The sequence below is a fragment of the Rhamphochromis longiceps genome, linkage group LG22, assembly GCF_057381845.1.
Source record: "Rhamphochromis longiceps isolate RC_006_pf linkage group LG22, R_longiceps_female_GT1.1, whole genome shotgun sequence".
NCBI classification, from domain to species: domain Eukaryota; kingdom Metazoa; phylum Chordata; class Actinopteri; order Cichliformes; family Cichlidae; genus Rhamphochromis; species Rhamphochromis longiceps.
Window position 1 is genome coordinate 14,077,701 of NC_140577.1, and position 12,022 is coordinate 14,089,722.

The following is a 12,022-nucleotide window of genomic DNA, read 5'->3' on the forward strand; positions in this document are numbered from 1 at the left end:
CAACGCCTGAGGGAAATGTACTGGTGGCCCAAAATGGATTGTCATATAGAGACACTGATAAAGAACTGTGCAACGTGCAGACAGAATGACAAGTCCGCTGTCACCCATGATGCTCCACTCCAACCCATTCCTTTACCAGCTGCTGCTTGGGAAAAGGTGTCTGTGGACATCATAGGCCCTTTTGAAATAGCCCCTTCTGACTGTAGATTTGCCATCACATTGGTAGACTACTTTAGCAAGTGGCCTGAAGTAGCTTTTGCTCCCCGAGCTGATGCAGCTACTATCATTCAATTCCTTTCTGTAGTTTTCTCTCGTGAAGGGAATCCAAAGACACTGATAAGTGACAATGGCTCTCAATTTCTCTCTGCTGAGTTCACTGACTTCCTGAAAAGCAGGGGAATCCAACACCTGAGATCCTCAGTGTATTACCCAAGAGCTAATGGGGAAGTTGAGAGATTCAATAGATGCATTAAAGACTGCCTACAGACTGCCTCGATTCAAGGACAACCCTGGAAATCGTTCCTGAGAACTTACCTGATGGACTACAGAGCAACCCCTCATTCAACAACTGGAGTTTCCCCTTCAGAACTGCTCCATGGACGACGAATGAGAACAAAGTTACAGGTAATGGATATGCCTGTTCCTCAGACAGAGAGGCATACCATGTGCGAAAGAGTTAAGAATAAGCAAATGAAAATGAAAGAATACACTGATGCTCGCAGACACGCCAAACCATCCAACTTTCAGCCTGGTGACAAGGTACGGGTTAGGAAGCCGTGGAAGGTAAAGAAAGGCGAGTTAAAGTTTTCCAAACCAAGGACTGTCATGACAAGGAAAGGACCAAACACTTATTTGCTGGATGATGGACGGACCTGGAACGCCTCACACTTATCGGCTCTGTCAGAGCTGAACGCAGGTACTGATTCTGACACAACAATGGACTGTCATAAACCAGGAACTGATCTAGCATCTAACTCTGAGTCTGATAGTAGGCTTAGGCCCACCAGGATGAGGAACCCACCTTGCTGGACTCAAGACTTTGTCATGGGAAAGTGAATGTTACTGAGTAATGTGAAATATGTTAAAAGTGTATTAGGTGACATACATCAGAATGGTGAAGTCAGGTTCACATAAGAAATCCTTGTTCAAAGGGGGAGATGTTGTGTCCACACATACTATTGCATTTGTTCTGTAGATGCATTTACCAGAAGCGCTAGAGGGCGCTAGTGAGTATGTTGTTCTGGTTGTGGTTTTGAAGAAGAAAAAAAAGAAAAATAAAGAAAGGAGTCAACTCCGGTAATCCTCTGTTCCTACCTGCGTGTGTGTGTGTAATGCTTGCTGAACTAACACCACACAACACTACCTGATTTGCTTTCGCTTTGCTTAGCGATTACACTCAAGATACTTTCACTTCACTTGCCATTGTTGGCATTCAGTGCACACCTGTGGAAAATTACGATGTGAGTATTTCATTTTTTATTTTCAGATTCTCACTCAGCATGACACAATTTGATCGTCATTTATGGCTTTCTTGACACAATTAAATGACATTTTACCCAAATAAAACTAAAAAAAATAAATTCCATATTTAACCTCTGTGCAGATCTAAAATGAGAATTCTCTTTTATTGTCATTTTATGGCAAAGCTTTGTAATGTAAGCCTTATACGTGTTGGCTTTTTTCTCACTGTTTTGTTCTGAAAGCCTGCAGCTCCAATTGACTGCAGCTATAGTTCTGCAAAATTATGAAGTGAAACGAGTTTGGCTGGAAATCTCATCATTTACGTGAAGTGCATGCGTACATGAAGTATTTGTCCTCTCATAAGATTGCACAAACCCAGACGTAGACTCACACCAGTCTGCTCGTTTAACCCTCAGCTCCCATCACTACCAAAAATGTCTCATCTCACTGAACTTTTCAAGTATGTGGACGACCACCAGGACCTGTATGTGCAGGTAAGATCACTCAGAAAAAACTATATAGTGCAGCTGCTTAATCATTCAGTTTTTTGTGTGATTGTCACTTGATTTAATGGCATATTGAGCTAACTAAAAACAGGACAGATTTGCAACTCATTCACTTAAGCTGGGATTATAGTAGGTTCCAGCTGTAAAACCAGTTTTCCTGATAAGATTCAGTGATATTATAACTGCTGCTTGAGTTAAATTTTGTGGGTCTGATGTCCTAAAAATCACTCACATTGGCTCATTCTTGTGCAATAATTAACTGCATGAAATAGTAAAAAGAAAAGAAAAAATTATAAAAGGTATAAAAAACCCATTTTTAATTTAATTTCTTTAAATTACTTGTTTATAATTGTCCTCAGCGCCTGGCTGAGTGGGTGGGTGTCCAGAGTGTTTCTGCTTTGCCTGAGAAGCGCGGGGAGATCAAAAAAATGATGGAGATGGCAGCCAAGGACATCAAGAAGCTGGGAGGGACTGTGGAGTTGGTGGACGTTGGCAAGCAGAAGGTTACTTTTCTTAATGGGTTAATGATTTGCATATTGCATGATCTTTCTTTTCTTAAATTTCACCATAAATGGACCTTGTTTTTAAACGGTCACTCAGATTAAGTTTCATTCATGCAGCTTCCCTCGGGAGAGGAGATCCCCCTGCCTCCTATCATTCTGGGGCAGTTAGGATCAGACCCAGCAAAGAAGATGGTGTGTATTTACGGGCACCTTGATGTTCAGCCAGCAAACATCAGTGACGGCTGGGACACAGAGCCTTTTACTCTGGTGGAGAAAGACGGTAAGAGGAGAATACTGAAAACAAATCCAAATCCAATCAACAGGTAGGTAATGCAGGATGAGGATGTGTGGAGTGAGGTGTGCGAATCCTGTAAGGTAGCATAACTAAGAGAAAACATGCTATCAACAAGCTTAACTATGTAGACTGGGAACACTGGGTGAATGTATTTTTAACAGGTAAAGATAAGAAATATAAAACAAGTCACAGAAGTATATTGAGAGCTTGAAAAAAGAAGGCTGTTGGCCTTCTTTAAGTTTTAAATTCTCATCCAAGAGATTTTTTCAGTTCTAAAACAAATGGTTGTGTCTCAGGTATTTAACCCCTAATAGTTTTTCTCAGGAGGTTCTGAGGGTTGTTGATCATGCGAGTCATCACATTAGCCAAGATGTGAAGAAAACAAGATGTGGGCCATTACCATCATATGAGTTTAAGGTTGAGACCTTGCCTGAACACTTCCATTTAGCAAAGCTTCAAAGATTGTGCAAAGGTTGTTACTGTGAAAGACCATCGTTGAACGGAGGTGGTGGATTAGAACACCAGCTGTCAGCCACCTACACTTGAGATCCTATTTGGGCACTTCAACCTCCACTCACACCTTGCCTCAGGTAACCTCAGCAGGTCACATGACAGAATGGTGAAACAGACTCTGCAAGTGAAAAGGCAAAAAGGCTCAAGTGATCGAACCCCCAGTTTCTACGCCCCCTAAAACGGGTCAGTGTCGGTAATGTTTTGACTTATTAATTGTTGAGCGTGGCGCTTCTCAATGCCCGATCTATGACAAATAAAACGTTCTTATTGAATGATCTTATTCTTTCCAAAAAACGGGACTTATTATTTTTAACTGAAACCTGCCAGCGTGATGGTGACTATTCTTCCCTTATCGAACTTTGCCCGGGCGGGTACTCCTTTGTCAGTCGGCCGCAGACTTCTGGTCGTGGCGGAGGACTGGCTGTGGTGTATCGAAACTGGTTTCACTGTCGCTCATTGATGGTTGAAAAAATGTCAACGTTCGAACTACAGCTGGTTAAAATTGGAATTAAAGATCCGTGTTACTGTGCTGTAGTTTATTGTCCACCTGGACCTAACGGTCAATTTTTAAAGGAATTCAGTAACTTTTTATCTTTCATCTTGAAGTTATATTAAAACTAGACTAGCCCCCTGTTACAAAACCCTCGCCCTGGATAAACTACAGCATTCGCTGTTTAAAGCCTGTCTGTCGTAAAACTGAGCGTTTGTGGAGAAAGACTTGTTTACAGGTTCATCTCTTTCATTTAAAAGACCTTTTAGTTTCCTTTAACGCTTCAATTCGTGATGCAAGGGCTGCTTATTTTTCAAACCTAGTCTCTAAGAGCAGAGGTAACCCTAAGGTTTTATTTGACACTATTAGGGATATTGTTGCTCCGGCTTCTGCTGCTGTCCCAATTTCTTCGAATGAAGACTGTGAAAATTTTCTTTCCTTTTTGTTGAAAAGGTTAGCAATGTAAGGAGCAACATCTCTCCCTCCATGTACCATTTGCCTGTTCCGATTTTACTTAAGCCTGTCAGATTTGAAAGATTTTCACCAGTGTCTTTACCTGAGTTGTTGAAGCTGGTTACTTCAATTAGATCATCCTCCTGCCCCCTTGATATTTTATCTGGGTCTTTGTTCAAAAATGTTTTTGAGTCTATTGATCCTAGTGTTCTTAAAATTATTAATGCATCTCTACTCTCTGGTCAGGTCCCTGGTTACTGTAAAAGTGCTGTCATTCACCCACTTTTAAAAAAGCCTAAACTTGATCCTTCTTTGCTTTCCAGTTACAGACCTATCTCAAAATTGCCTTTTATTGCCAAGATTTTAGAAAAGGTTGTGGCCAAGCAACTCACAGTTGTTCTAGATGAACATAACATTCTTGATAAATTTCAATCTGGCTTTCGTAAGGCTCACTCTACCGAAACTGCACTTCTTAGAGTGTCTAATGATATTTTGATGAATTATGATGCTGGAGAGTGCACTGTTTTGATGTTGCTGGATCTGACCTCTGCTTTTGACACTGTTGATCATCTTATTTTGTTATATAGATTAAACCACTGGGTGGGTGTATCAGGTACCGCATTGAAATGGTTTAAATCCTATTTGTCAAATCGATCTTTCTCTGTGGCTACCTCTAAGTTCAGATCCTCCGTCAGCTCTCTTGCCTATGGGGTGCCTCAGGGCTCTGTCTTGGGACTGTTATTGTTTTTGTTGTATTTACTCCCTCTTCTGCAACTTCTTAGCTCTTTCTCTGATATTTCATATCATTGTTATGCAGATGATATTCAGCTATATATCTCTTTTAGGCCACCTGATGTTTCTAAGCTCCAAATCTTGCAGTCCTGCTTAGATTCCGTTAGAGATTGGATAGCTGGTAATTACCTTCAACTAAATGCTGATAAAACCGAAGTCATTGTCTTTTCTCCTGAGAAATTTGTTCTCCTTGTGGTTAAAAATCTAGGCCCTCTTGTTTCTTATATTAAATCCTCCATTAGGAATCTTGGTGTTACATTTGATCCAGCTCTGATGCTGGACACACATGTTAAATCTTTGGTTTGCTCTTATTTTTACCATTTAAGAAATATCACTGAGTCCCATTGTGTCACGTTCCAAATTGGAAATGATTATTCATGTTTTTGTTTCATCTTGCTTAGACTATTGTAATTCCTTGTTTACTTGCTTAAGTAATGCCTCCCTGGAACGAATGCAGGGTGTTCAAAATGCTGCTGCTAGGCTTCTGATAAAGCATCACAAATACTACAATGCCACTCCCCTGCTGATTCAGCTGCATTGGCTCCCTGTCAAGTTCAGGGTCCATTTTAAGATCATAATCATGACTTATAGGGCCCTGCACGGTGGAGCTCCAACTTACTTAAGTGATCTTCTTCTTTCTTATCACCCCAGCAGGTCCCTGAGGTCTTGTGACCAGGGGTTGCTGGTTGTCCCGCATACAAGGTTAAAAACAAAAGGTGACAGAGCGTTTGTATCAGTGGCTCCCAGACTCTGGAACTCGCTCCCTTTGAGTTTGAGATCTGTGGACTCAGTCATGTCTTTTAAAAAGCAGTTAAAACGTATCTGTTTAAACCCGCTTTTGGTTGATTTTGTTTTGTTTTAGATTTTAATGTCTGTTTTCTGCCTTTGTAAAGCACTTTGTGATTTTATCTTGAAAGGTTCTATATAAATAAAATTTTACTTTACTTACTTACTTTCCCTTGTGAGTCATGACTGGTCCTTTATTTCACAGACTGTGCATTTGTTTGTTCACATAATTAAGTCACTGCAGCATTCCTGAATTGGTGTCTATGCTTTGTTATGCTCCACACAGTAATGCAAAAGCTGCACCTGAATAATTTTAACCCTTTAAGGCTTCTTTGTTTTGTGTTAAACAACACAGATTGACTCTGTTGTGCACGATCTTACAGACTCTTTAATACTGTGTAGCACAAGGTAACCTAATAATTTTTGCTGCTCTACCCTACATGTTTGCATTTAAAAAACTTTTTTGACGGGACAGGTAGGAGAGGTTTGGGTTTTTTTAGAGCCACAAAATTGAGCACGCGTAGTCTTGTGTGTTTTCTGGTGAGAGTCAGATGACACAAAATGCCACATCCTCTTCTCGCTGTATCATTCCTGCCTGCCTCAGCTGTGTTAGTGCTGCTTATGTCACATTTTACAAAAACCTGCTGCAGATCATTTTTTGTATCATGAAAAAGGATTTCATATCATTACACATAATCTTAGTCATGATTTAAACAAGCTTAAAACGGGGCACTGTCGTCTGCTGACTACGTAATAAATATAACCTTAGTATCATTTTTCAACTCCACTATCTTCTCATTAGAACCTTGAAACTGAAATAAAGTTTTCTTTTTGTAGGTAAGCTCTATGGAAGAGGATCTAATGATGACAAGGGTCCAGTGTTGGCCTGGTTTAACTGCATTGAAGCATATCAGAAGATCGGAAAGGTACAGTTACTGCCAGATTTAAGCTGGCCAACAAAAGGTGTTTCAAGTTCAGATAGTTTAAAGATGATATGATATTTTAGTGTGTCCTAAAACAACCCTGAAGTGGCTTAACATGCTAAGTTGGCTGTGTTTAAACACTGAAGTGAAATTACTGACAGGAGTATATTGAGGTGTGATGGTATATTTCAGAATCTGTAAATGTGCACTGATACTAAAATGTCATTAATGTTTTTCTTTTTTTTTGTACAGTGATGATAAAGCAGAATAGCTACTATACATCACTGTATTCTAAAAAGATATGCAGGTCATTTGTACTATTTTAAAAATATAATTTTAGCCTATTTACAAAAATGTGACCTTATCTAGCTATAAAATTAGAGTATATCCTTAGTTAGGAATTTCATTAATGGGTGTTTAGTCAGAGAAAGTAAATCCCAGCTGGTGAATGTACAGTATTTATTTTTATCTATATAAAAAATATCACACCTAAGATCATCAATTAAATCCTTAGTCTGGACTCATATTCAGCTTTGTTAGCTCATTTTGAGAAATGTAAAACATGCATTCCTGCTGTCTACTATTTACATTTATTCAGTGGAGCACCCACAAATTCATTGTACATGTACAATGACAATAAAGTGCTATTCTATTCTATTCTATTCTATTCTATTCTATTTGTGCGTTAAAGCAGCGGTCCCCAACCCCCGCACCACGGACCGGTACTGAGCCGCGAGAGTTGAGACTCTGGTGCGAAATGTATGGTTTTCAGGGTTGTTATCGTTTTTTTTTTTCCATTAACTCTGTTTTCCTGGGTCTTTTCACGTGTGTTATGAATAGATCTTTTTTTCGGTACCGGTACTAGTTTTATTTTGTTGTATTTATCCGCGACACCTTAAAGGCCGGTCAGTGAAAATATTGTTGGGCACAAACCGGTCCGTGGCGCAAAAAAGGTTGGGGACCGCTGTGTTAAAGTACACCACTGATTGGCAGATTGTTGGTTGTTAAAAGATTATTTCTACTCTAGAAAATGAGCCTAAATTTTTTTTCTTATGTATCTCTCTTCTTGTTGCAGGACCTTCCCATCAACATCAAATTCTGCTTCGAGGGGATGGAAGAATCTGGATCTGAGGGTCTGGATGATCTTGTGTTTTCTAGAAAGGACACTTTCTTTAAAGACGTGGACTACATCTGCATCTCTGACAACGACTGGCTGGGCAAGAACAAACCCTGCATCACCTACGGCCTGAGAGGAATCTGTTATTTCTTCATTGAGGTGGAGTATTGGATTATTGTTGTTGGGGGGTGGGGACAGTGTTTCAATTTAAGAGGGGTATACTTGAGCTTTTTGTGTTTTTTAAAATTGTGTTTTACGTTCAAACTTCAAGGTGGAGTGCGCTGAAAAGGACTTGCATTCAGGGGTGTTTGGTGGCTCTGTTCATGAGGCCATGACTGACCTCATCGCACTTATGGGCAAGTGAAGCTGATAATTGTGATTTTTGGTCTCACCGACCTTATTTTACAGCAGTTTAGAGTTTTAATCATGTGTTTGACTTCCTGCACAGGCTCCCTGGTTGACAAAAGGGGTAAGATTTTGGTTCCTGGGATCTATGACAGTGTGGCGCCTCTGACAGCAGAGGAGCAAAAGCTGTACGAGAAGATTGACTTTGACTTGGATGAGTACTGTAAAGATGGCGGGGTTGACCAGCTGCTGCATGACACAAAGGCAAAGAAATTATATATGTTTTTCGCATCACTCATTGGTGGAAATGTGCTGTATAATGTGGGGTCATTCACACTTTTTGAACCTATTTTTCATTATTTTTTCCACCATAGGAGCAAATTCTCATGCACTGCTGGAGATATCCTTCTCTTTCCCTTCATGGTATTGAGGGGGCTTTCTCTGAAGCAGGAGCCAAGACGGTTATTCCTCGCAAGGTCATCGGCAAGTTTTCCATCCGCCTTGTGCCTGACATGGACCCTAGAGATGTGGAGAAGCAGGTAAACACTGTGATAGGTCACAATGATGGCATACAACACTCACCTAAATCAAGTCATCTTTTTATAATCAAGTAGTTACAATGTAGCAGAGGTCGCTCTGTATCTCACACATATTGAGTTTATTAGAACTGACTCTGAATTAACATGACAAAGAGATGTAGTTAAGTTTTAGTACTTAAATCTGAGCCTGGACTGACTGTGGGCCACTTGGAAGTAGCCACATGATTAGCTTCAGGTTGTTTCTGCATAAAAGCTTCAACAAGTCTAAGTTATCTTCCCCTCTTCAAGGTCATCGATCATCTGCAGAAGAAGTTTGCTGAACTGGGAACCCCCAATAAACTGAAAGTGAACATGGGCCACGGGGCCAAAGCCTGGGTCTCAGACTTCAACCACCCACACTACATGGCAGGGAGAAAGGCCATAAAGACAGGTACAGGGACTTAATGATAAAAGCTGTTAGATTAAAGCGGGAGTTCACTCAATCGCACCCATTTCTGTTATCTTGCTACGAAGCTCAAATCAGCTGTGTGTTTATTATATTACAAAAGTGTAAAACACTTTCTCCTGCCATAGTACAACTGACTTTATTACAGCTTACATTGTGATGCTTTTTCTTTAAGACAAATCAGATATTTCGCCATGTTTAGAATAGAATAGAATAGAATAGAATAGAATAATCCTTTAATTGTCTCACAAGGGGAATTTTGGTTGTAACAGCAGCCAAAAAGACACATATACAAACAAACAGTACACAGGTCACAGAACAGAAACATACACAATTTTTCTTACATATTTACATTAAGGACAATGGTTACTATATACAGAGAGTACTGTACAGTTATTAAATTAAATAAAAATAACTACAGATAAGAGGCAAACCAGGTTGTAGTGCAAATCGGTTAATTAACTTATTGCAGTTACAGCGCAGATGTAAACATCTATGTTTGTTGGGAGCAGTTCTGATTGTACAGTCTGACAGCTGCAGGGAGGAAGGACCTGCGGAAACGTTTCAGCTCCTGGCAGATGTTTCAGGACATTAAACACAAGGACAAGCAATTTTTTTAACATAACTTTTTTTCTACATATCTTTATAAGCTTTTTTGTTTAATGCATGTTTTTGTGAACATTTTTTGGCATTTTTCAGATATTTCCACTGATAGAATTATATCCAGTTTTGATGTGACAACAAAGATTTAATAATAATAATAATAATAATAATGATAATATTATTATTATTATTATCATTATTATTATGACATATTTTGACTGCGTTTCACATTGTCTAATCCTCCTCGCTGTGCTGTAGTGTTCGGGGTCGAGCCTGATCTGACTCGCGAGGGCGGCAGCATCCCGGTCACCCTGACCTTCCAGGAGGCCACAGGCCGTAATGTCATGCTACTTCCTATAGGGTCCTCTGATGATGGAGCTCACTCTCAGAATGAAAAGATCAACAGGTTGGTCACAGCTCACACCGTTTCACTTCTTTTGAAATGTGGAACAAGTAGGAACTATTGATAAAACGGATGAAATCTTGTGGTAAAAGAAGAGGATCATGTTTGTCATCTCCAGATTATTTCTGTGCCAAAACGTGATCACAGGTAAAGTGAGTTTTTTAATTATAAACCATTATCATCGCTTTATTTCTCCATTTTCAGATCAAACTACATTCAGGGAGTCAAGCTGCTGGGAGCATACTTCCATGAGGTCTCTCTGCTGGAGTGATTTGATGGTTTCTCATAATGACAGGTGTAATATATGCTCATCCTCCATATCAGACCATAAACTTTGTGGATTTACTTTTCACAATGAACGGTTTTATACACCCTGCTGATAATAAACATGTTTTTGTTACTTTATTTGAGTTGTTTTTCTTTTCTTTTCATGATGTAATAGGATTTACTTTTGATACAGTGCACTACTTACCATCATAACCCACAATAATAGGGTAAAATTTTTGTAAGGTTAATTTAGAAGCTGTCAAATGTGATTGAGGCATCAGTGATAGCAGCATGACCAAATACTGTTACTGTGTTAGCGTTTTCCACATTACAGCATAACAACCACTTCAATCAGTCTTGCATTCATACTGTAATTTGAGTGTGTCGATAGTTTATGAAGACTTGTGGTTAATAGGGTGGTCCCTTTTGTTCCATGGTTTCAGACATGAGTTGTCTTTATGTTACTTTAGGAAAGATAAATCTGTCATAGTCTGCTGTGGGTGGCTGGAATTTCCATAAGGCTCCTGAACCTATCTGGGATCCGCCCCTGGGCAGGGCCACCACCAAGTCCAGCTCCTGCACACCTGGAGCCAATTGCAGGCAATCAAGCCAGAGGGATTTAAGCCACATGTTGATGTTCATTCACTGCCAGTTTGTCATCAACCCATTTGCTGGATTCATTTTGGCTCGCGCTTTACCTCTGGACTCAGGATACCAAGCAATCATTTTGAAAATCACTCTGTGCCTCACCTGGTTGCCTTCCTGCCATCACACTCCATCTGAAGACCCTGGATCTCAGGTCAGCCTCGCCACACCACTCGGCTCCCCTGGATTCTCGTCACTCCCATCTCAACACTCTGTGTCCCCTACTGCAATGTGACAGTTCCCTGCTCATATCCATTCTGCATCTCAGGCCCCGTTCCCTCACCCTAGCCACGTTTCCCAGGCCATGCCACGTCAAACTCTGTCTTATTGTTTCTTTTTGTCCTTGCTATGTTTCTAGTGCTTAAGCCTAATAAAATATTGTTAAATCATCTGCTGTCTCTGCTCTGGGTTTCTGCGCCTGAAATCAGTTCAGTACAGTCCCATGACAAAATCTGGGTGAGTTTATATCACAACCTTAGATAATTCCATTTCCTGAGAGCAGGATGAAAATACCACCATGTATTCTGATTGCAGTCCATGATGTTAATCAGAAGGTGTATTGATGCTACATACTGATTTTTACTATATGCTACTTTTTTTTCTTTTTTCTTTCAAGTGCACAACCCAGCCATGGGGGCTTCCACAAACCAGTGTACTTTTAGTACCAGTCCCAAGCCCAGATAATTGGAGATGGTTGTGTCAGGAAGAGTCTAAAATCTTGGCCAAATCAAAAAATGCAGCTCATAAAGAATGAGATTTCCATACCGGATCGTTTAAGGCCCGGGTTAACAACAATCACCTCTGGTGCTGTTGGCCAGTAGGGTTTCTGTGGAAACTGCTACAGTTGGCCAAAGACAAATAAGGACACAGAAGAAAGAGGGAAGGCATGTTAGGAGACAGTGAGAGAGAAAAGGAATCCTGCCAGGCAGGAGGAAT

At 40.2% G+C, this 12,022-nt stretch overlaps 1 protein-coding gene across 1 annotated transcript; it reads left to right on the plus strand.

The window, feature by feature from the left end:
- Nucleotides 1-1,242: 1,242 nt before the first annotated feature.
- LOC146643708 (cytosolic non-specific dipeptidase-like) lies at nt 1,243-11,483 on the plus strand. Its single transcript, XM_085396366.1, has 13 exons — nt 1,243-1,460; nt 1,878-1,955; nt 2,327-2,470; nt 2,588-2,750; nt 6,637-6,725; nt 7,798-7,998; nt 8,111-8,195; nt 8,288-8,448; nt 8,559-8,723; nt 9,012-9,153; nt 10,030-10,177; nt 10,379-10,469; nt 10,912-11,483. Exons 2-12 carry the CDS (start codon nt 1,896-1,898, stop codon nt 10,443-10,445), a joined length of 1,425 nt encoding a protein of 474 aa, XP_085252492.1. The 5' UTR covers nt 1,243-1,460; nt 1,878-1,895; the 3' UTR covers nt 10,446-10,469; nt 10,912-11,483.
- The last annotated feature ends 539 nt before the right edge of the window (nt 11,484-12,022 follow it).